General features: G+C 45.2%; 1 protein-coding gene across 2 annotated transcripts; it reads right to left on the bottom strand.

The window, feature by feature from the left end:
- Positions 1–657: 657 nt before the first annotated feature.
- On the bottom strand, positions 658–23,683 carry ctnnbip1 (catenin, beta interacting protein 1). Of its 2 annotated transcripts, none has more exons than XM_048241710.1 (4): positions 23,557–23,683; positions 14,026–14,143; positions 13,402–13,492; positions 658–3,115 (listed from the first exon to the last, which is right to left on the bottom strand). In XM_048241710.1, exons 2-4 carry the CDS (start codon positions 14,119–14,121, stop codon positions 3,057–3,059), a joined length of 246 nt encoding a protein of 81 aa, XP_048097667.1. In that variant the 5' UTR covers positions 14,122–14,143; positions 23,557–23,683; the 3' UTR covers positions 658–3,056. The 2 variants fall into 2 exon arrangements, with proteins under 2 accessions (XP_048097667.1, XP_048097668.1); XM_048241711.1 differs by having other exon boundaries at positions 14,026–14,140.
- Positions 23,684–25,088: the final 1,405 nt, after the last annotated feature.

Below are 25,088 nucleotides of genomic sequence, written 5' to 3'. Positions count from 1 at the left end.
ACAGCTTCCAAGAATTTGTCAGAAATCCTAAACAATGTGCTGCAGAAAGGGCCAGGGAGATAAAACAAAGGAAAGTAAAGAACAGAAGAAATGGGAAGAGTACAAAAGATAAGAGGCAAAAAAAGATGGGGAAAGAAAAACAAAATTCTTTTCTTTGGACAATCATTTTAATGTAGCTGATGGTTCACTCCCACACGGCCCTAGATGGAGCGTTATCTCAGTGGCGTGTCCTGCAGGACGGCAGTCCTGTGCTTGCACCGCCGCTGCAGATATGGCCAACGCCAGTCCCCGAGGCTTATCTGATTGGTGCCCCGTGCCTGGAGATGACGGGACTTCCACCAAGCTGAGAAAATATGGCCTGATTATGAGGCCGGCACGGCATGAACCATCTCCTGGAGAGACCCTGGCTGTCTGAGGCGTGGAGGAGGAGCGAAGCTAACACAGCACAGCACAGCATAGCACAGGCACTCTGCAGTCTCCGCAGACACACTGCACTACAGGGAAACGTGACTAAGGGAACATAACACACACACTCCTAATAATAACCCCACAAAGCATGCGGCAGCACCATAACATTGTAGCTTACACGTGTGCTTTGTCAGTTGTTTGTCTATTTGAGACAATGCTAATGAAAAGAAAAAGACAGAACAGTATGACAGCCTTCTTTAAATTCTTTTAATGGTTCAGTTGGTATAGGTTTTGGAAGCATTTAGTCAAAAGACATGGTCAGCAGCCATATAGCAAAAACCAACTAATCAGTTATCAATGAAAAAAAAAAAAAAAAAAAAAAAAAAAAAAAAAAAAAATCAAAATACAAAAAAAGCAACACAATTTTTAGAACCCAAAGAACGACAGCTAGGCAACATCAGGCCATCACATTAAAAGATATACAGCACTAGGGATCATAAACAGCATGCTGTCAATTATTTAGACTTTAAGTCCAATGTAAGTAAACAGACATTCTTATACTAATAGAGACTAGAGATGCTGGGCCTAAATGTACAAAACCTGATGTCATCACAGTAAGACTGTTGATTAAGGGACAAAAATGCATAGGCAAAAATGTTTTAGAAACAAATAAAAACAAAAGTAAACATATAAAGAACAGACTTCCTTGTCACTGACAGAGAAATGAAATATGTCATTAGCCATAACACTGAGGACATTCAGTTTCAAGATTTCTGCCATTATTGCCAACAAGATAAAATGGACGACAACAATAATGATAAAAACCTATGATGTCCAAGAGGACGACCTTCCGCAGATATCAGGGATGTACAAGTGATGGTCAATGAGTCACGATTCTTTGAAGAACTACTGAAATGAACACTTTAAAAACCCCAAGGCAAGCATGCTTAATTTCATAAAACATTAAGTTACACTTGTTTTTTTTTTAAGTTAAGCATGTTAACAAAATATATTTATACACATTAAATATTGCCCATGGTGCCATGTCATCACCAAAAAAGACCAAAAATATAATGCAGATTAGAAAAAAAAGAAATGAAAAATTATTTTTGACATTCCAGTTCAGAAGAAACTAACTAACGAACACGATTATCAAGTGTTTCTGTTTGAGGTCTCAGGGGGTAACTTAATGGTGTTTAAAACACTGTTCTGGATATTCCCTTTTAGCTCTTCATGCTATTGGCATAACTACAACAATTAAAAGATTACAGAGTTGGGAGCTAACTATGTACTGTGTCCGTGCTTCTCTTGCTGTTGGTGCAAGGATGTGTGCATGATGTTTTAAGGCTGAGGTTCTGAATAAGTGTGACTGGTCTTTAGTTACCTCTGTCTCATAGCACAGTGGAGCTTTGATTTGGGGTTTCAAGAACAACAGCTAAATACTCTGCTAATTACATCTCACAAGTCAGGAGATTCATTTATTTTTCGGCTACTGATCAAACATTATACAACGCCTAGTTCCACAGTGTCTGAATTTTTGCAAACATGACCAGGATGATGAGTATGGTTGTAAATTACAGTCCATCAGGCCTTGTGTCATGAGCAAAACACCCTTCACTGGAGTTAGAGTTTAACAAGATAAACAATAAATTAAGAACTAAGACATTCATCAGATTCTTAAAATGTTACAAAAAACACAGTTGGCACACGTCATTCATTGTCCTATTTTTCTTACTGTTTATACAATAAAAAACAGGTTAAGTCAGTACATTTCAGTGAAAAGACTTTTTCTGTGAAGGAAATTTGTATGCACCTTTTTTTTTTTAAAGAATGTGCTTGCTTATGTGTGGATTCTTCCGGTTTCATTGTGGACAGTCTGTAGGCGCCTCAGCACTTTAGCTTTTAGTGTGAAATAAAAAGAAACTATGCAAAGAGCACTTCTCATTCATTTGAATGAGGAAAACCAAAACATGACACGTCACATAAACACCCCCTTTGCCTGCCTGGTTCTGTCGATAACAATCACACAACAAATGAACATAATATGACGGCCCTTCTAAGGACACCCTTGAAAAACATCTAGTCCCTCCCCCACCCCACCACTGTCTCCCCTTTAGTTTGACCAAACAAATGGATAATGTTGGTCCATTCACACACTCTGAGACATACACACATCAAACACAACACTGCCCCAATAATACATGATGCAAAACAAAACATATAACAAACAAACAAAAAACTCCTCACAAAACAATGACTAAAATCCAACAAAGAAATGGTTATGCACTCACAACAGTTTCTCCCATTTCTTCTCTCGGCGCCTTCCCCCATCACCATGGCCTGGGACCACTGGAGTGAGGGTGCTTAGTGTGGCAGTTCATATCGGGAGGAGGAGGAGGAGGAGGAGGAGGAGGAGGAGAGGAAGAAAGGTGAGAGAGAGAGAGAAAGGGAAGGGGAGAGGGAGAGAGGGAGGGTAAGGAGTGGAAGGACCCAGCAAAGTGCCCATGATGGATTCACCCCCCCCCCTTCCATCCCTATCCCAACGCTCGTCCACTCTCCTGTTCCATCCACAGTGTTAGGTTTGGAGGCGCGACACGACACAGCACAGCACAGCAGGGCGCGGCGTGTCGCAGCAGGCTGGTGGGACGTCACTGCCTCCGGTCCTCCGTCTCTTGTCGGGAGAAGGCCATCACCACGTCCTCTGCGCCTGCCAGAGCAGCAGAGAGATCACAGCGTAAGCATTTCTATTATCTGAGACAGAGAGCTTTTTTTCCAGCCGCAGGCCAATCTGCCGACTGATGCTACGAGGATATGAATAATAACCCTCCATCAAAACACTCTGGGCTGTTTTGGAGTCACACACATGCACGCACGTATACACACACACACACAAAATAACAACATTAACTGCTGAGGAGAAAATTGAGACTATACAACTGGGACAGGCATTGATTGGTGTTGTCGTGATTACACGTCGGTGCATTTCAGGCAAAATAGTGCGAGTGAGTGAGTCATGATAAATGACGGAGGATTTTCAGCTTGTTCTGAGAGGACAAAAAAACACAAAGCCAGAGCAGGCAGTCGTCACGCTCTGCATCAAAGACACTAATCCCTAGCAAAACCGTCTCACACATAGGCAACACAAAAAAATCATGCAATGACTGTCCTAGAGGATACAAGTCTTGTTTGAATCTATGACTGTTGGCTACACGTCAACCACCACAGTCAGCGAGTGATCAGCTCGGCTTTTGTTTTTGTTTGTGTGTTTTAATCCACTGATAATCTCACCCACAACACACTATTTATCATTTCACAGGCGCTGGCCCTGGTGGATTGACATACATCACTGCTTTTGGCATAGATGGTCCAATACACTTTAGCCTACTAAGATTCTATTCCGTTCAGTTCTTCTATTTATAGCTCTCCACTGTCGAAAATCTCATTTGGCCTCAAAGCAAAAAATATAAAAACACTCACTACCAAAATAGAGAACATTTAGGCCTAGGGCATACAAATATGGAAGGCTGTGTGTGTGTGTGTGTGTGTGTGTGTGTGTGTGTGTGTGTGTGTGTGTATATATGTGTGTGTGTGTGTGTGTGTGTGTGTGTATATGTGTGTGTGTGTGTGTGTGTGTCCACTACTGCATGAAAGCATTTTCATCAACCGGAAACAAAAAGCATACCTATGCAAGTAAAGTATACATGTCGGATACTGTAATATTGTTCAGAAGTATCATGTCCAATATCTAAACGCTTTTTGGTCTTTTAAACCATGGTCCCCAAATTCACATGGGAACCGCTAATGCCACAATATTCATTTCCACCCTTTAAAGTGGCTTTGTTAAATAATCCACCAAGCTGTTTCCCAAAGACTGTACTTTCCAATCATAAACAGAAGAGGCACTTCCTGAAAAACGGGCACACATTATGGAGCATCCAACCCCCTCAGCGCTCCAGGAGTAGTTGACTCTAACCTTTGACCCTGACAACATTCGACGACGGATGGTTTGCTGAGGCTGAAAATAACGACCCAACACCGACAACCAACGAACCAATCAACAGGCAGACAGCCACTATATCACTTCTCATACACGTAAAGGACACCAACTCCGACCGCAAAAAGTATGTGTGTGTTTGTGACGTTTGCAGGTGAGTTATTTCCTAGTGGTGAGTGTGTGAGTGTGTGTGCGTGTGTTTTCTAGGAGGGGTAGTATCCGTACACTGAGCTGGATGACAGCCTGTGCGAGCACACGGCAGACCCACTTGTGATTTCAGTCAGGTCTGACGCCAGATACCGACAGGGATGGAAGCGAATCAATTCAAATCCTGGATTACGAATGCCGTCCCAGACAGGGAAAACAAACATGCGTGCACACACACACACAGAGAGTCAACAAAGGCTGCCCCATTGTCCATGAAGCCAACAAGCACAAAGACCAAACAGGACACACCTGGGGTCAAACAGAGCGATATTCATCAGTTAAAGTGCCCTAAGGTGCCCTGTAAAGTCTTATAATGAGGCGTCAAGACATGTTTCAGGGGCTCTCATAACAGGATCATTTCTCTCAGAATAGACGCATCACTCACTACTGGCCCTTGTCTTGTTAACTGCAGAATAGTTTATGGTCCGCAACGCAGCTTTTCCTCCATCAGAGACAAGAAATGCTAACCCCACATCCTCCTCATGTCACATCCAGTATGCATTTCTGCATAGGCATTTTTATGTACTTACTGTATACACGTAATTGACAAGATATGTGCTTTTGAGCTTGGTGCAATTTTGTCATTATGTGGCCATAACAGCTCCATTATAAATTATCTTGTGCTAAACCAATCACAAACTGACAAGAGGAGTGAATGGGGGTGGGGGGTGGTGTCCATTAGACACATAATTGCTGTTGCTTGGCGAGTGACAGTAAAAATACCCTACCGAGTAGGTGGCACACGCATGTCTTATTTTTACAGCCAAATCAGTCGCTGACATCTCCAAGAGACACTTGGATATGCTCTAGAGCTGAATGCTCCAATGTGTGTGTGAGAGAGAGAAAGAAATAAAGAGAAAGAGAGAGAGAGAGAGTGTGTGTGTGTGTGTGTGTGTGGTAGAAAAAAAGGGAAGGGGAAGGTGAATGTTTGCTCACCTTCCCTGTAAAAAAAAAAGAGGGCTGCACATGCTTCCTATGATGCTCTGTTGGATTTGATTATGAGGTAGATGAAAGTAGGCCACAGACTATATTATACACATCCATCACACAGGGAGGGGGGGGGCGAGAGAGAGGGAGGGAGGGAGAGAGAGGGGCTAAGAGATGGGAGGAGGAGAATGAGGAGGGGGAGTGAAGCCAGCCTTTTTCACAGGCTGGTTAAAAGGCTCCCCTGCACGGTGGGCTAGGAGTCTGCCCAGCACATCAAAAAGGGCCATAATTAGGAGGTTTCCGCAGCAAGTTCAGGTCGACCTGAGTTTAATGGGCATAAGCGCAGGGGGAGGTGGCGGGGGGGACAGGAGTTAAGAGGTGGGGGAGGGGAGGTGGGCTTGGGGTGGGAGGGGAGGGTCCTTTCATGTGGACTCAATCCGTCTTTCATGTGGGAGGAGACTGCCGGGTCCAATCTGATACACCCAATCCCCCTCTGCTGGGTGCGGGATTAACGTCCTTCTGTAATCCCGCTGTCTGTCGCGCAGAGGGGGGGACGCACACTTCAGACGTGCCCGCCTCCGTCACGCAGGCAGGTGACTGCGGTAAGACCGCCTGCTCTTTCGCAAGGTGATGCCAAAAATAAACACAGCCCCTCGGTGACAGGTTGTCACGCTGGGAACTGCAGAGCTTTCAGCCAGGAGTACGTGCTCAAGGAGAAAAAACACACACACACACACACACACACACACACACACAGTATACATGATGTATGTCAGTACAAGAAAACAACTGAACTCGATGGATTGAGGCACAAACAAAATCATCTCAGATATGTATCCGTCTCCTTTTCTAAGCATTTGCCCCAGTGGTGTTATCCTGTACTCCTTCCACACAAGGCCCTGAGGAAGAACACAATGTCCCCGCAGTCCAGTCCACACGCACGAGCAGGAGCAGCAGCAGCTACAGCTACAGACGCTGCGGAACCAGCTTCAGGGGTGAAGGCCACTCTGTCCTCCAAGAGCCTCTGCAGACCCATCTTCCACTACACCACCACAGCAGTCTGCCAAGCTCAGACATAATTCAGCTTCCCCCAGGGCACTGCCAGTAATCATTAGCCGCAGTCGCCACAGTGCAACAGTGCCCCTGCCAACCACCGGGATGGTAGGAATGGCCTCTGCATCACAGTCAAGGTGGGGGGTGGGGGACATGATTTCTATTATCCTTTCCAGTAACGGCTAGGTCTGTATGGCTTGATCTTTGTAAGGATGGTTCTGGGTGAATAAGCAGTGCTCTTTACCCTTGATTATCAGTCACAGAGACATCACCCACGTAGACCAGGGAGCATTATCTAGATCAATAAAAAAAACTGACCTCCTTCTAAAGATGAGTGACAGGAATAATTTATGCCAATTAACACAGCAGCAAAAGGTTAATAACTCATATATATGTATAGCCTTTTTATGAACTGCCATAACCAAACATGACAAACATGATAGGTCAAAGTCATAGTCAAAGTTCAGTTCATCAACTCACTTGGATTTATGGCTTATGTACTAAGGGCCTTGAGATATTCTCTCAACATGAACAGGGAAGTAAATAAAACCCACTGGCCTCTCTAATCTACACATGTATTTTCCTTCACTTCCAATCTCGTCCTCCATGACTCAAAGACTCTCTGGCCATATCTCTGCCACGCTCAAATCAAACATTCCACATAAATGTAAAGATGATATCACTTTTGTCAGGGCTTAATGGTTAACATGCTGGCGGGTCCCCTCGGCCTCTCTCTCTCTGCCTCTGTCTGTCTGTTGTTAAATGAATTATTGAGTGCTCTTCAAGGCTTGCGCAGGGGGACGTTCCTGAGAGCGTGGAGATGGGAGGAGCCGTGTGTAGGGATTCACGTGGATCAGGATCGACACATAAGCAACAGGGATATTTGGAGCAGAGCTGCATACGGGCCCCCTATCAACAACAACATCAACAGCAGCCAACCCAAGCTGATAGGAACAGTGTGTCATAGCGCGCAGAGACTCGATCTGGCAATCAGCATCTCTTTGATCCAGAATCATCTGTGAGTTGCGTAATGAGGGCTCAACCTTGCATAACGAGCTGTGTGTGTGTGTGTGTGTGTGTGTGTGTGTGTGTGTGTGTGTGTGTGTGTGTGTGTGTGTGTGTGTGTGTGTGTGTGTCGCGTGTGTGTTCGAAACAAGCAGAGGTTAGAATGCTACTGGCCACAGGTCAGTGAACATCAGTTCTGGCCTTCAGTCTTGGCAGCATCTGTTCTGGGCTCCGCGTTAAACTGGAGGCAGCAGAGCAACGCTAGTCGCTAACGCTTCCCCTTCATGCCTTTCATGGTCCTGGCTTCCTTAACGACGAGTAAGGCAGCGAGCCCCTCCCTAGGACGCGAGGCGCGGCACAGCGCGGAGAGTCACACGCATACGCGCTCGCACGCCCTCAGCCAATGCACCACAGACGTCAGGCCCCTCTGAGCCCGTTGCCCCGGCAACAGATCATGGAATCAGATTGCATCACCACCACCCAGCAGGCTGCTTAGGCCGGTGAACAAACAGCTGCGGGCGAGCTTCAATCCACCTTGCAGTAACTCCCTCCTTCTCTGTCTCCCTCTCTTTCTTGCCCTCCTTTCTCTACATTTCTTCCAGACCCCACTGTCCCACCATGTGCTCATCCTGCTGAAGAGACTGGGTGGGGGCAATATGGCCGTTTTCTGTAATCCACAATTACGGAATACTTGCAGTTTATTTGCAGCTTATGTTTAATATTTACTGTAATTATAGTGCAAGACTTAAGTTTGCATATTACATACAGCCTAGTTTAAGCAAGTACTTGTTTCTTAAATCTGAAATCGCCTTGAATTACGAAACAATCTTAAATGCCAAATTCTCAGAATATTCCATGAAACAAAGTTAAATAATATTACAATGTTACACTGATTTGAGTTACTCAGATCAATGATGTAAGTTTGACGCACGTCTGTCTTCTCGAGTTCTATTTTAGGGTCTAGGCAGAATCTTAACGGTCAAAAATGAGTGACGACAACAAAGCCACCCAATCTGTTCGTTGGGACTGGGTCCTTAGACGTGTCCCCAAATGCCACAGAGCCATTGAGAAGGGAAGAGAGACACTCCGAATAGGGCAGATCGAACGAGTGTAACAGCTGTGCTAGGGGGAATCACAGAACGCAGTTAAGGACACAATCTGGATGAATAGAGGGGCTGAGGACATACTTCACCTCCACTTACCGGCCAGCGTGTACAGCCACAAGAACATGACATGTGCACTTTTAAGTTCCGTAAAAAAGCCAGGCCCAGGGGATAAGGTTGGCTCCCTCGACCTATTCCTACTCTGTAACCTCTCTGCCAGCCTTCACTCTTCAACAGAAAATGAGAACAAACTATGTTCAAATAATAGGTACAAACTATGTACATTTTAAATATGCAATGTAAATCCATTTATTTACTGCTTTGACAGTAAATAAGACGGGGAAGGTGTAAAAAGAAGAGGGAAGATGTCAGAGCTGCCATTTTAGATGATGACTAACAGTAGCAATCCTGTTTGTGTCCTCTGAGGGAAATGTGACCGAGGCGAGAGCCCTCTTTGTGTCCCTTCAGTGTTACAGGGGAGGGGATTAGGCTGCCAGAGGGGATTATGGGGGGGACACAAAAGAGGCTCGATTCCACAACCGCTGATGTCTGATACATGAGGAGAGTGTGGTATTGTGAGCAGAGTCAGCCTGGACAATGCCAGGTAGCGTCCTATTGTTTCTGCCTCCGATCGAAGAGCACAAACACCCATGTGTGTCTGTGTTGCGCACCTCCTTGGAAGCCATCTGTGCTTTTGGGGGCAGCACTGACATTGAACATGGCTGACACATCAGGTGTTCGATTAAAAAAGAAAAGAAAAGATAGACCCAGAGATGGCTGTGATGCTTCAGCTTCCCACCTTTTTTTGTCTCATTGTTTCACATGCAAGTGTGTGAAGTACGAGAGACAGCAACACAAAGTTGCACCTCTTGCCTACACTATGTTTTGGTGTGCAGCTATAAAAAGCTAAACTGTCGCGCCTGCTGCCACAGCTTTCTCACACCACCTTTTTTCCAATTTGCACCCCGGCTTGCCTCCCTTCCTGGAGGCCACCTAATGAGGCCCACACCTCTCCTGCCACCGCATGGCGCTGACGCTGTCCTCCCCATTGGGGAGCTGCGTTCTTCTAGGCGCCGTCCGCGTCCCCATGACAACCACCCACCATACTCACCAATTGTTTCTGACCCCCCCAGATGGTCTGCGATGACTGCAGGATCAGGTTTCATCTTTGCGCCCACCCCCTGTCTCAGGGATCTTATCTCTGTTTTTTTCCAAGGGTTTGATTTCCCCACATCAGGTGTCACAGCAGGGGAGAAAGGCCGGTGCAGTAATTAGCATACCGTTAAGCTCTGCTACAACAGAGAGTGCACTAGACCCTAGCCAGGGAATCACAGAATTCAGCCACACTTTTAAGTGCCTTATCTGTATCTTCAAGTCCTGAGGTAGCCTCCCTTTCATCTTCCAGTGGTGGGCATCAATAGAGACATTTATAGGGGGTGGGGGGTGAGTGCAGTGTTCAGCTGTGGCCAAACTTCAGCAGGCTAGTCGAATTCTCTGCAGGCCCCATTTAATGCGTTTTTGGTCATCGCAGTGCCTTGTGCATTTTGATGCGGCATGAAAAGGGACCCTTCCGCCCACTGCCTCTCCTCCTGAAATGCACCACCCATCATCACCCAAAAAAAACTTTCAACTTCAAGGCACCCGAATAAATTAAAGCGGGATTAAAGGATTCATAATTTGTGTGTATGCTAATGTGCCAATTAAAATGATCTGGAATGCAAATGAGGCTCTGCCCGTTTGCTCGTCGGCAACCGAGCAGAGAGAGAGAGAGAGAGAGAGAGAGAGAGAGAGAGAGAGAGAGAGAGAGAGAGAGAGAGAGAGAGAGAGAGAGATGCACAAAAATGTATTCCTCAGAAAACTGTTTGAACTGTTCCACCGCTCACAAATATTTCCTTTCGCTTGTTCCTTTCGTTACAACAGTCAGTGTATGGTGCAACATGGTACATTGCATTCTACCACGATGACAAAGCAGCACCTCCGATGCTTGCGGCCAGGCACATACAGGCCTGTTTGTGGATGTGGCGCAACAAAAGCGGGCGAGGAAGGGCCTGAAGAGAGCGTTCGACTGGGGCCCCTCACTGTGCCACCTCCCCCTCTCTGTGCGACAAACACAAATGCCTTACTGTCCCCCTGCCTCAGATGAACTGGGGGCTCTTTCACAGGGCTCTCATTAACCGCGTGGATGCCACTTCCATTTACTCAGGCAAACATTTGATACTCTTGCATGACAGCGACGGCACTCTCCCTCCAACAGAGGCACAATCGCTCTGGTTTCCCCAAAGAGAGGGAACACTGTGGATGAATGAGTGAATGAAGAAAAGGATGAATCACTCAACAGCATTCATGCTTTGTTTCTATACAATCACTGGCCATAACAGTGTCTAGTGGTCTGTGAATATCTGTGGCAGACGCAATTATGAACTGCATGTACCATGTCAAATGTCAAACACAGTCATCATTTTTGTTATGGTATTTGGAACCATGCATTAGCTTACTAAATGAGCAATCATTCTGTGTGTGTTTTTTTTTAGATCTTTGTCCTCTTGTAACTCTTCTTAGAGATATGACTTTCACTTGTGCTTCCCTGAGGGTGGGTAGTCAGGTAGGCTCTCTCTCTCTCCCAAGAGCACAGTAGCTTCTCATGTTAGGGCCCCTGGATCAATATTTGTATTGGTGGAGAGAATACGATATAGGGGGTCTCCCTAGGGGAAACTACTAGAAACCCTGACTGCCTGCTCAGCACTTCTCTCTCTCCTCCACGACACACCAACCATATTGTGTCGAGAGGCTGTTCTAATTTAAGGCCATGCTTAAGGAGAAGAGGTCAACACCACAGACGAGTTCAGCCCAATGATTGGTGACCAGATACTGTAATGAGGCGCTTATCGTGTTTCCCAACCAGGGCTGTGCACCAGTGCAAAACACAAAAGGACACGGCCATCAATGCTATTGTGAGTTCAGCTGACACAAAAGCCCACAGAAATCCAGATATGGCCAGTTATTGGTGGCTGTTTTTGTGGCATTGTCACAGTGTGTGAAAGAAAGCAGAACAAAAAAAGTGCATTTCACCCATGGAGGAGCAGGCAGCAATGTTCCCATCCCACCATCAACAACAACAACACAAGGGGTATCTTACTAACCACCACCAATGTGTAGCACTCACCTGAGTGATGCATGGCAGCCATAACGCACTCTCACAACACATCAGCTTGAGGTGGAGATTGAGGGAATGAATGAACTAGTCAATTACATTGAGGGATGATTATGGGGCCAGATTGAATGAGCCAGGTCGGGAATTTAGCCAGGACATATGAATTCAGATTCCTGCAGGGAATCAATAACCCTGTTTATTCCTATGAAATGATGATGAATTCACTGGTATGGCTTTAATGAGATAGAAGGTCTTCATCGACTGCTTGGGTGCACTGAGCGAAGCTTCTAGAAAAATAATTCCTCCCCGGGAAGATTCTACATGATTATACGTGATAATATGAACAATTGCTTGAGTCCCTACGTTTACACTTATATTGCATTAAAATGGGTATTTAAATAGTAATAATAATAATGAAAACCAAGCATACCAAAAGCACCAGTGTTTCAAGATGCAAAGTACTATCTGCAGTACAGAAGAAAGCAAACCTTCCAATATGTGTGCACTGGTGCTACAAATCCACACTAAGTCTTCCCAGAACAATTAGGAATGCAGATTTATATGTACCTTAAACAACCCTGTTTGTGCATTATTGATGAAGACTGCGCTGGGGAAAGAGAACGAAGAGGAAGAAGAAACAGAAAAAGAAGAGTGCAGAGTCTTGACAGCGCCGCTCACGAAGAGCCAAGCTTTCATGCATATTTCATGACCCTAAAGTGGGGCTAAATTTGACATGCAATTCCACGGATGCTGGGTCTGGATACGCTCATAAACACTCAAAAATATCTTTCTTGATCTATGTCGCATCCTCTGCAAAGAACCATATAGCATATAGCACCCCATTCAACCACCAGCCAGAAAAGGTGGTCCGAGAGTGGTAACCATTCTGTCTGTGTAAATACAAGCTGAGCGAACAGAGAAGAGCTAAAGCCTTATAGACAGAGTCTGACAGGGACTTGGAAACTTTCCACTGAAGATTATTTGGCATATGAAACTGGTGGGCTGCCGATAAGATTGGTCAAATCAAGGGAACTAATCCCAGCCGTTTTGCAAGCCATGAAACTGGTGGGCTGCCGATAAGATTGGTCAAATCAAGGGAACTAATCCCAGCCGTTTTGCAAGCCATGTTCCGCCCTACTGAGCGGCACATGGTGAACTCATTTATTTTACTCTGGCGCCCCCATGTGGTGGATATGTATATTAAATGAGAAAAAGAAAAAAAGCAGGTCTCTAATGTAGCTCTGTGATCAAATATCATTTCTAACACAAATGTTCATAAACACTGCTGTAATATTTAACATCTGGCTGCCATTATCTATTCCAAATGTCGAATTTGGTACTTCATTTATTCACAAGATTCTACGTATGCAACTCAATAATCTAAATAACTTAACCGCTCATCTCAGCCACACACACACACACACACACACACACACACACACACACACACACACACACACACAGTGACCATCTGTGTAGGGGATGGCAGAGAAGGTTAGGAAGGTTAGATGCCCTGTAGATTCCTTTCAGTAAAGGGAGGGGTGGTATCTTACCCTGGTCAATGGGGTGCTGCGGTAGTTGGCTCATCTGACTGTGCACCACACCGGCGTAATTCCTGAGGAAGGCCTCCTCACTGGGCGTCAGCTACGGCAGAGGGATGGCAGACAACAGCAGCTCAGGTTAGTAACAACGACAACAACATGACAGCTTATTTGTTGAAATAACGTTACGTGTGAAGCCTGGGAGAGAAAAAAAAGGGGTCGGGGTTCAAGCAGGATTTGAAATACTAAACATGGTTTACTGGATCACACTGCATTAAAACGTGTTGCAGAGGACCTTTTCCAACAAGGCCTAGAGCCCATTTATCAATGTGGAATAAACAGCTCTTGAAAGACGATAAAACTATCTATCTCCTATCTATCTATTTGATTTATGAGCGGTGTGAGGTACATGCATGCATATTATCAGTGTGGGATCTGGGGGGGTCGTGTGTGTGTGGGTGTGTGTGTGTGTGTGTATGCGTGCGTGCTTGTATGTGTCTGTGTGTGAGCATGTCAGCATGCATGTGCATGTGTGTGTGTGTGTGTGTGTGTGTGTGTGTGTGTGTGTGTGTGTGTGTGTGACCGCATCGGCAAACGTGCGTGTGTGCGTGTGTGTGTGCGCAATCAGATACTTACGTTAGATCCCATCTTCTTGAGCATTAGCAGCACCCGCACCTTCTGCTGGATGTACATCTCCTCCGGAGTCTTCCCAGGGGCCTCCTCGCGGTTCATCCCCCCAGCTCCCGCAGCACTGCTGGGACACACACACCAGCAGAGCACAGCTCAGCACAGCTGGAGCTTCTCTCTCTCTCTCACACTAGCGTGCTAGCTAACTAAAAGACATGCAAAACCTTGCGAACACCAACCAGAAGCTTGCTAACTGGTGTTCTTTGCCGATACAGTCAGCAATGTTATGCTGCGCAAGGTTTTATTTCATTTTTGCAGTGTGTTCCTGTCTGGGAGACAAAACTTCATAGTGCATATCCTGGGTGGCTGGTAGGAATGACATATGTGATGCTAGCTGATTGAAGCAAAGGCTACAGAAAGAGAGGGTTCATTACAATGCAAATAAAAGAACTTCTAAAACAGTTCTAAACCACTCTGCTTCACATTGTGCCTAACTTGTGCCAAACTTGTGCTTGAGAAAAAAACACATCTGAAAAGGTGACTAATTGTTGCATATTGATGCGTTAACACACCATCCCAGTTCTCCACTCTACCAATTCTTCTAATGCATTAATTTTTAGTCTTTAGAACACTCCACCACACCACACACACGCTAACATCCTTTATAAAGTTTGATCCTTTTGCTATGTTTTGAACACAAATACAAACAAACAAACAAACAAACAAACAAACAAACAACAACAACAACAACAACAAAAGTAAGTGCATGGCAGACCGACACCTCACTGTTACAACATAACAAATATCAACATCCCGTCAACAGGCTGTTGTAGACAAGCCCATTACTGTAAAACATCCAGCTTTTATGGAAAGCCTGAACCTGCTGGCAGCCCACAAACCCAAACCAACGCAAACATGGCCCTATAATGACTCCTGACCTCGCCTGGATCCACATCCTCCAGTTAACCTAATTACCAGTTTGGATATGTGACCGCCAAACATTTCTGGGGCTTCAGGCTTTTTATTTTTTTCTTATTTTTTAGAAGAGAGGGAAAAACAACTTAATCCACCCGATGTCCAAATGAATCTCCACCAAATGCACCAAAAGCTTTTAGACATATCTTTAGGCTTTGGGGGATTCTTGTTTGGGCTTTGAGCTGCAGTACATGCAATGATAGCGCAAAGACAGATGCTGCCCTCGTTACCGAGATCTGGGAGCTTAAAGGCAGTAGGGGCAGCAGTGAGAATATCATTTCAGTTTTGTTCAGTAGCTTACAACACACCCACCGCCCTACACACAGATGACCGGACTAATGAATTATGTGTTTATACACAAACAAAACAACACAAGTCAGATGTAGATTATAGGTTACCATCTCTCATGCAAGCACACACAGGCAAACATACACACACACAGAGAGAGACCAGACACCGATGGGGGCAGGGTACAGCCCAATTGTGATGATGGAAGTGGTTGTGCAGGTTGGCACAGCAATAGAAATGGTCCTCATCAATATTTCATGGGAGTTTTCACAGAGCGACTCACCCTACCCTGCCCTGCTCTCCCCCACACACACTCAACATCCACCCTGCTCGCTAATGACCTATTTTCACAGTCAGACTCTGCATGGCCTTCAAAAGAATGAGAAGGAAAAAAAAGATTGTAGAGAGGAAGATGGGGGAGAAAGAGAAGAGGAGGAGGAGGAAGGGAAGATATGAGGAGATGAAGAGTAGGAAGCAGAGAAGGCTGTGCGGACAGAATGAGAGAGGGGAGAGAGAGCGAGTGAGAGAGAGAGAGGGGAGAGAGAGAGAGAGAGGGGAGAGTGAGAGAGAGAGAGAGAAAGAGAGAGAGAGAGAGAGAGAAAAAGAGAGAGAGAGAGAGAGAAAAAGAGAGAGAGAGAGAGGGGAGAGAGTGAGAGAGAGAGAGAAAGAGAGAGAAAGAGAGAGAGAGAGAGAGAGAAATGTGTTATTTGCTGACTGCAAAGAGATGCATGACAGCATGTGTTTTTTTCAGCTCTCGTCGTGGGTTTGTAGGGGAGGAACTCCACATCAGTGGAAAATACAGTGGAACCCAAGCTGATTTTCCAGTTGGAGACAAATAGTATTGTTAAATGAAAGTGTAGCTAGCAAGAGATGTGCTGCTTCCATAGAGGGAAAATAAAGAAGACAGCAGGGTAGACACGTAGACACACACACACACACACACACACACACACACACACACACACACACACACACACACACACACACACACACACACACACACACACACACACACACCCTTTTATTTCTCAATCTGTCACAGAGAATCCCCCAGGAGACACCCCAACTCTGATACGTCTAGCCCTCTCTCAAGGGCTTGTAATATATGTTGACAGCCTGTTTGATGTTAGGCTTATATTTAATTGAAAAGCTGACTTAGGCCCCCAAAAGCCCAACCTCCTCCCATACTCTTGCTTTCAACCCCCATCACCATAACAAGCCACACAAAGATGCTCACGCATGTCTGGACTGGCCTAACTCAGCACCACAACCTCATTGAGATGACCTCATTCAGATGGGCCCAGGTGATGCTTTACAATCAACATAAGGACAGGTGCATATTCATCCTTTAAACTCTACTGCCACTACTTCAGGGGTGGCAGTGCAGCTGATGGGCATTTCCTTTGCGATGGTTCCAACACATAGTGTGTTGTGTCTACAGTCTGCAACTAATGATTATTTTCATTGTCCATTCATCTGTCAGTTGTTTTCTTTAATTAGTTATTTGTTAAATAGTTATTTGATTATTTGGTATAATTTTATATTATAAAATATCGGAAAATGGTGAAAACATCTACATCAGTGTTTCCCCAAGTTCAGGATGGCGTCCTCAAATGTCTTGTTTTGGGCCGTACTGGAAGAATATTCAGGTAACTAGCCTAACTGTCACTGATGAGTAGAGAAAAAAAGAAAATTGAAACAGATATTTATTTTCCTTAAAAAACAATTGATCAATTCAATACTCCCTAATTGTTGCAGCTCTGAATATCACAGACTGCATAACAGCTACTAGTTCAAGCATAATTATCCATGGTCTCTGTTAACAGTCATTCTAATAAGTCAAGAAGCTCAGTCTCAAAAGGACCTTGTCTTGTCTTTTCGGATAAGGGCAGACAAAAAAGTAAACAAAAAGAAAACGACTATATGTGCTTGGGGTGATGACTTTTCAAAGCGAACAGGAAGAAAGGGGACATGAAAGACAGAGAAACTGTGTGGGGGGCTGCCTGTGTGTGCGTGTGTGTGTGTGTGTGTGTGTGTGTGTGCGTGTGTGGGTGTGTGTGTGTGTGACCAGGCACACCTTGGGGGGAGGCAGCTCTTGAGAGGGAAACGACAGAGCGGGCTCGTTTGATCATGTCTGCGCTCTCTGGCCTCTGACGGGGGAGAAGGCAGACCAGCTGATGACTGCGAGGATTGGCGAAGGTGAAAACAACAGCGGAGGCAGGGAGCTTTCAGACAGCGAGGGCGCACACGCACGCACACACACACACACACAATACATACAAACACACAAAATGGCCTCGCACAGACACAGACTAAGCACTACTGTCGGCAAAGCTTTCCCAAATCTAAATGCAGGCTGTCATCAAAATCATTAGCAAGAAGTCTACAAAGGCGGAGTGAGTGTAGTCTCCTGCCAGTGGTAGCACAGACTCAGAGTCATGTCACTGAGGACATGAGAGAGGACGGGCCTAATCAATGTGAAAGAGGCGCCATCTATTTTTAATTTTTAGTGCTCGCTATCAGACAACGTTTTTTTAATTCAAAGCCCTCGCGCCCTCTCATCGAGTGTCATCTGTGACATCTGCTTAAAATGCTAAAAGCGAGTGCTAACTGCACCCGCTCTTCGGGCAAGACTAGGGCCAGTGTGCCGGAGGGCCCCCAGGTCCTTTCATCCAGACAGGTCCTCTCCTCAGGCTGACAAACTGCAGCAGACGCCCGCTGGCAGAGACAGAGAAAATTGGTCAGAAATACGAACACTCTACTCAGCTTGAAGAGGTACCTAAAATGGCTCAGACATGTTCTTTTTTGTTCTCCATCCTCAGAATTCCTTTTGAAGCTCTAAAATAAGCCACTTTTGGAGCCTCTCTGGCTACAGCTCCACATTGGGTTTGATGTTTCACTTTTTTTCCGAACTTGTTTATATATATATTTTTTTTACCTCACCCATACCCTACTTCAGCTCAGAGAAGATTCATCTGTAGCAGAAGATGATGTGCTTGTTTCTGGAGAATTCCACAGGGAAATGCTTCTGTGGATGAGGAACACAATGCAAATGGGGAAAAAGGAGAGAGGAAAAAAAGAAACACGCCCACGCACACGTCAAACAGTTGTCAAGACATGTCTCCAACCCGTTTTACAAACGAACTGGGGATGATTTCACCATGCTGTTCAAGTACACTTGATGCCAGACTGGTAAACATTAAAGATCTCTCTCTCTCTCTCTCTCTACATCTCTCTCATCTCGAGACAGGAGTAGACGTCTGCAGAGAGGAGGAGGCAATGCAGATGTGTGTGCGTGACTAGCTTGTTAGGATCATAGAGAAGAACAGGGTAGGGCCCTAGCAATCTAGGACCCAGTGTTAGCATGATGCCCCCATTGCTTTAGAGTCAGACTGAGAAAGGTGTAGGTCGGATGGAAACAAATATTCACACATACACACACAACGCTTGTTTGGTGCTTTTTAAGCATCTCCAAACTGTCTACTGCAAGGCAGTCTTCCTCTTCCAGTTTGATTTATTCGGGCAGTTGGCAACATTATGATGCAGCTGCTATGCAATACAGTATGATAACACTATGTAGAAAATGGCACATGTTTGGCACATCACCATACGTTTCAATAACGTGGCTTATCACCATGGAACTGATCGCCTCCGCTGCACAACAGTCCAAAAACATGAAGACCACCTGCCACCCAAAATGCAAAGGCTGTCAGAAGATCAGGATTCAAATTGCTCTCAGCCAACCAGACTGTCAGTACATTCAACCTCTGATTGCCATCTCGTCCCTCTCTGTAGCTCTTGATTGTGAGTTTAGCTCAGGAGAGTTAACAACTTGCATTTATAGTGCTTTTAACAAGGCACCCAAAGAACTTTACAGTGAACGGGGAACTTCACTAACCACCACCAATGTGTAGCACCCACCTGGGTGATGGACAGCAGCCAGTATGCACCAGAAGGCTGACAACGCAGCGGCCACAGTGAGAGAGAGAGAGAGAGAGAGAGAGAGAGAGAGAGAGAGAGAGAGAGAGAGAGAGAGAGAGAGAGAGAGAGAGAGAGAGAGAGGTAATCAGCAAAGATCCTCCACGTACAGACTGACTAGTCCCTGAGAGGGGTCTGTGTTTGGCCAGTAAATCTCAGCTTACCCTGGCTTAATGTCACACTAAACTGAAGCAAACCCCATGCCCTGGCAGCCACCAACTGCTTTTAGTTGGAAAGCATCTGTACCGTCTTCCTAGGGTCATGACATTTCACAGTGGCACTAATATGTTTCTTGGCTATACACACAATGTGTGTTGTGGCTTGATACTGATCCATTTGTCATGGAAAATGGGCCAACTGGCACAGTGTTGAACTGACTGAACTCGCACAAATCACACCATACAGCAGGCTATAAGACTAGGTATGTCACAATCATGAGATCCTACCATAATGTACTGCTAAATATTGTGTGACACAAAATAAACACTTAGTATGGCAGCGTTTCCCTCTGGTGTTGTTTGTTAAAGGTACTTTTTTAAACCGCTGATAAGGTGAGTAAAAAGTACTATGATTTTTCCTGATGTCTCCAGCTCTTCTCAATGACAATAACAGGTTTTTACAGAGGAGGTATGAAACTCAAGATAGACTCTTGCAAGAAAGGCTGCAAAACAGAAAGCCTACATTAATATTCTATTTTAAGGCAACTGGTTAGTGACTGCATGACAAGGAAGGGGGAAAAGAATAGCAAGATAATGTAAAAAAACTCAAACAAAAAAAGAGCATGTGACAGTCTAGCAAGAGAGAGCAAAAGAGTAAGCAAACAAGAGATTGGACAAATGAATGACAAAAGAGAGAGAGAGAGAGAGAGAGAGAGAGAGAGAGAGAGAGAGAGAGAGAGAGCGAGAGAGAGATTCTGTGGTGAATGTTTTGACATGGCCTGCTCCCCTTACACCAGCTCTGGCTTTGGGAACGCAGCGAATGCCTGCTGCGAGAGATTACCCCTAGAAATGCGATAGGCCCTTGCATGTGACGGGGGTCAGGGAGGTCACAGACCACCATCCCTGCCTTCCAGCAGCAGCAGCTGGGAGAAACACAACTCACTCTGTGTGCACTTAACCCAATCCATCACACAATTTCCTCAGCACACAGGCCCAGCGAGGGAACAAGACGTCCACTAAACTCAGCTAGCGAATGCCTCATCAATGTCCTCAAGAGTAGTCAAGAAAATCTCCATCTTACAGAGTCAATGAGCCGGCACAGCCCGACGAGAATAGCCAAGATCACTGGAGATATACCACGCTCAGCCTCCTTCCAAACATTACTATTGCACCCATGAGTCCATTTAGTCACCCTCAGTCTTCCCACTCCCACTTCCCAGGCAAGATGAATGAGTGTTGGAGTGGATGGAGGCTTGCACTGCAGTTGTTGACGGCCCAAACAAAATATGAAGTGGGTCAGCTGGTCAGTAGAGGGCTCTCCTCCAGACACCACAAACAGCTGAGGGTGCTTTACAGAGGCATAAAGACCAACGCACACCGGCGCCGCCATGAGTGCGGCGCACTCCGCTTTTGACACTCAACTACATTACAGTGATGGCCAAAAGTGTTGGCACCCATGCTAAAGTTGACTGAAAAGAGGAATATAAAATCATCTTTTGGAAATTGATCTTAATGCCTTAAGTGAAAAATGAGGAAATATCTAACCTAACTTTTAGGTTTTAGGTTTTATCTAACCAATTTTCTTAGTGAATGAATAATGTATCATAAATAAATGTTCTTCCTTAAAATACAGGGGTCATAAGTATTGCCACCCCTATGTTAAATTCCCAGGCAGATTTTTATTTTTAAAGGCCAGTTATTTCATGGATCCAGAATACTGTGCATCCTGATAAAGTTACCTTGGCCTTTGGAATTAAAATAGCCCCACATCATCACATACCCTTCACCATACCTAGAGATTGGCATGGTGTTATTTCAGTTAGCCTATTAGCTGGTTTGATTTGCATTGAGCTCAATGAGCAACAAACGGCACTTCAGAATAGGCAATTAGGTCTAACCAAGAAAAATATACTGACTAGAAGAAAACTCTCTATCGATGTTTCATGTCACCTTGTGTATGAGCACCTGGCAGATGCTCATACACAATACAGTAGCTTGTGCGTATTATATATCTGGGTATTGACCCAGGGCCAAGGGTGGTGGCACCATGATCTGCCAGTTGAGAAGTTGGACCATGGCAGCTGCAAAGATTGCTGGGGTTCTGAAACAAAATATTTCTTCAAGGATGACCAAACGCAATCACCACTAGGCTATTTTACTCCTAGGCATGTGACTGGGACATGCAAACAATACTGACATAACTGACCACACACCCACCAGCAGCGCCGAGCTACAGTTGTGCGATGCTGCCGAGTTCCCTTTATTTTTATAGCACAGTTACCATTCTGCATTTACAGTTGCTACACAATGGCCGCACTATCTGCGGACAATGGCGATGAACTAGCTCGTGAACTTATGATTGATAAGTAGGTCAATGTCTTGTTAACGCCATGCGAGGCATGAACTCACAGGCAACTCCCAACTGCACCCTCACAAGACCCACAAGTCCGCCTGTGCGTCACGGCGGCCAGGTTACAGGGAGCCCATTGTGGTTTGTGGTAGCACCAATATGTTGGGCTGAAAGCCTTCTCTGCACATGTGTTGGACAAGGCTACTGGCAGGCATAACTCTAGAGACCTACTACACAATGCTACACACATTTCCTTTCTACTCACTATGGTAAAAGGGTTTTAAATCAGGATACACTGACAACATTACTGTATTACCCTTCAGTCACTTACTCACAAGACATAAAGATGCTTTGTCTAAACTCAGGACAAGGAGAGGCACTGATTATCTTGTTGCACTGCACAAATGAGCATGGGGGGGTATTTTGTGTCAAACATAGGTGTGTGAGACAGGCACTCATGCAGTCAGCCAAGGCCAACTGGTCCAACCCATGGTTTGCATTATGGAGGGGCACAAGGAATTTAGATTGCGTGGGACGTGCCCCCCGTCATGGCACAGATGGGAAGGCGAGGTGGAGGAGATGGATCCGGTCAGACGTTAATCTATTCTAACATGAAGCAATAGCTCAGGGGAATGTGCAGACAGCGGGAGATAAACCGCGTAGTTCATTTGAAAGTTCACAAGTAGCCAGGAGAGAAGGGCCAACCCAGACACCCACATCACACTTGGAGTGCCTGCTACAGGCAGCGTGTTAGAATCCACGGCTGAATGCGATTCGTTAGCGGACCATTGGAGGAATCAAGCATCTTGTGGGCACAATGAATGCATGGGTGTGGAGCGCCCAAAATAGAATTCGTCCGAAACCAACAGTAGGTGCAAAGTGATGGGTGTACCAAGACGCATTGCCGTCCAATGGCTCGTGCCAACAAGTAGTGAAGTTATTTAATTACTGTTAGTTTAAAGTTACTGAATCACACTCAAAATATGACAATACTTGCCCTGGAAAACAACAACTACAACGTAAACAGGAGGCTGGGTTACAAAGAGCCATGTCCTTTAACGTTATAGCCTACTGCTGGTAGCATAGTCGTTGAGTATGAAATCAACATAAGGCGTACGCATAAGTAATTTCATGCGTTCCACTAACATACAATCATAAAAATGAGCATAGAGTCTGCACACACATCTGTATGCAAACAAAAAGCTAGCAATAGCTATAACAATCACTAAACAATCAGACGTGAAAATACAGTCCTAGTAAGCACCACACCCCAAGAGTCTCCGAAGTACAACCTAGTTACTGATGAACAGACGAAATAATGAAAGTTTTACTTTACGTAGAACTTAAACGTTTCTGTACTGCTACCTAGCAAGCTAGCTAGCTGGCTAGTTAGCCGAAACGCCGCTTCCTGTCTTCTACAACTAGCCAGCAGCTTAAACGTTATTCCAGCGAACTCATGGAAACGGGTAACGTTAAGGTCTATATGCACCGAAAGGCGACTGACAACACTCCGAATTCACATTAACACATACATTATGCCCACTAACGCCTTAACGGTCTGTATTGGTATAGGACAATCGAGAAGCTTTGTTTCTTAATTACTGCAAGTGTGCATTAGCTGGGAAGCTCTAACAAAGCCTGAATGAAGTTCCTATGAGAGGGTAGTTCCATCCAGGTAGCGAAGCCCGAGCGCAAACACTCGGTGTAACGTTAGCTAGCGAACTACAGGACCTACGATGATTTCGTTGCAAGTATTGAAACTGGAATTTCTTTAGACTAATTATAGCTTACCTCTCCTGGTCCAGCTTTCTGTCGTTTGGATTTTATTTGAATGGTGTGTTGTTTCTAAGGAGGCGTCCTGTTCCGGGGTCACATCCCGACAGTCTCCATCTCCAAGTACGCCTGGCTGCAGTGTGCAGATCGGGGCCGGGCTCAATGGGGGGCGGAGCTCAACGTTGAGCTCAGCCCACGTTGATCATGTCCCTTCCTGGCTGTCTGTCATCCATGTTTACCTGGTTTCCATACTGTCTACCGAATTTAATGTTTCTCAACATAAGCTCCTGTAAAATGTCAAGGAAGACCTCGAACTACTTCAAGAGGTTAAACATTGGAGTAATTGAGACTGTCACTACACACAAGCTACAGTAGGGTATGGGCTACCGAGCCTACAAATGCATGCCCATTAGTTTATCTTAAGCAAAATTATTTTTACTGTCAAGTGGCAAGTCGAGTGTTCGGGAGAAATGGCAGAAGACCAAGGGAAATTAGGTGCAGTCCGACTGTGTATGTGCAGAAACGTTTTCACATTTTCTCTAGTGAGTGAAATTGTTTATAAGAAGTATCCCATTCATATATTTTTCTTTTTGTCACATGAAATGCTCAACAGTCTGGGCCTTCTTAATAATGTTTGCACCAAATGTGACAGGTCTAGCACCAGGACCATCTCTTCTACTGTGGATCCGTACTGTGGTCATGCAGATTGCTGTTTGGCCTTGTTTTCTGAAATATTTAAGGCCTTCCCTAAGCCTAGAAATCTAGACGCACCCTAGCGGTGGCAAATTAATTTGCTCAGCCTGTACGTCTATCAAACCATAGGGATTTCTATTGGTTGACGCCGTGGACGTCATCCAATCACAGCGCTCTATTTTGTTAGAGAGTCTTAAGGCGGGCTTAACAGGATAACGACAGTCCTGCGACGGTGAACAACAAGGAAGGTGGCTATGGCTAACTAAGAGCGGTTGTTTGAATCGGCGTTGGCGCCAACTTTGGAGGAGTTGGACTTTTTTTTTTTTTTTGAAAGTTGAGCAACACAATGCACTTAAGTCATTCCTTTCAAGAAGGATGTATTTGCCGTTTCGCACGAATCGATACGGATATGGTCGTAAGCGCTGGCCTATTGCATGCCACGCAGTTTGAAAGACAATTCTCTGCCCGCCCCTTGGATTAAGCGAGGTGAATGGTTTGATTCCAGACTATACATTTCAATGATAGGATGGCCCGCCAGGCTAGGCCTTCCCTGGAAGTTGTCTGGATGGTAATAGCATAGTTGCTCAAACCTGTATGCATCATTCAGCATTAATTGTGCCTTATAGATGTTCGAACTGTTCATGCTATAGGCACTAATTTATCTCTTTATGGGGGTGAACAGAGGTGTGCACTCGTCTTATAGGTCTTATACTTAGTACAAATAAGTAACCAGTTCTATTAAGTCAAGCACCCGTTTGGAAGTATTTAAAGTGTGTGTGTGTATGCATCCAATAGTTTGCTGTGCTACTGCTGTTTTGGCAATCCATATTGGGGTCTTGCTTGATACTCAGGATAAT

This window comes from Alosa alosa, chromosome 4 (assembly GCF_017589495.1).
Source record: "Alosa alosa isolate M-15738 ecotype Scorff River chromosome 4, AALO_Geno_1.1, whole genome shotgun sequence".
Taxonomy (NCBI): Eukaryota; Metazoa; Chordata; class Actinopteri; order Clupeiformes; family Clupeidae; genus Alosa; species Alosa alosa.
This window is presented reverse-complemented; position numbering and strand designations above follow the sequence as displayed.

Coding starts and splice junctions, on each gene's coding strand:
- ctnnbip1 (XM_048241710.1), bottom strand. CDS start 14,121: ATGAACCGCGAGGAGGCCCCTGGGAAGACTCCGGAGGAGATGTACATC. Junction 13,493..14,025: donor TCAAGAAGATGGGATCTAAC/GTAAGTATCTGA, acceptor CCTCTGCCGTAG/CTGACGCCCAGTGAGGAGGC. Junction 3,116..13,401: donor GCAGCACCCCATTGACCAGG/GTAAGATACCAC, acceptor CTGCTCTGGCAG/GCGCAGAGGACGTGGTGATG.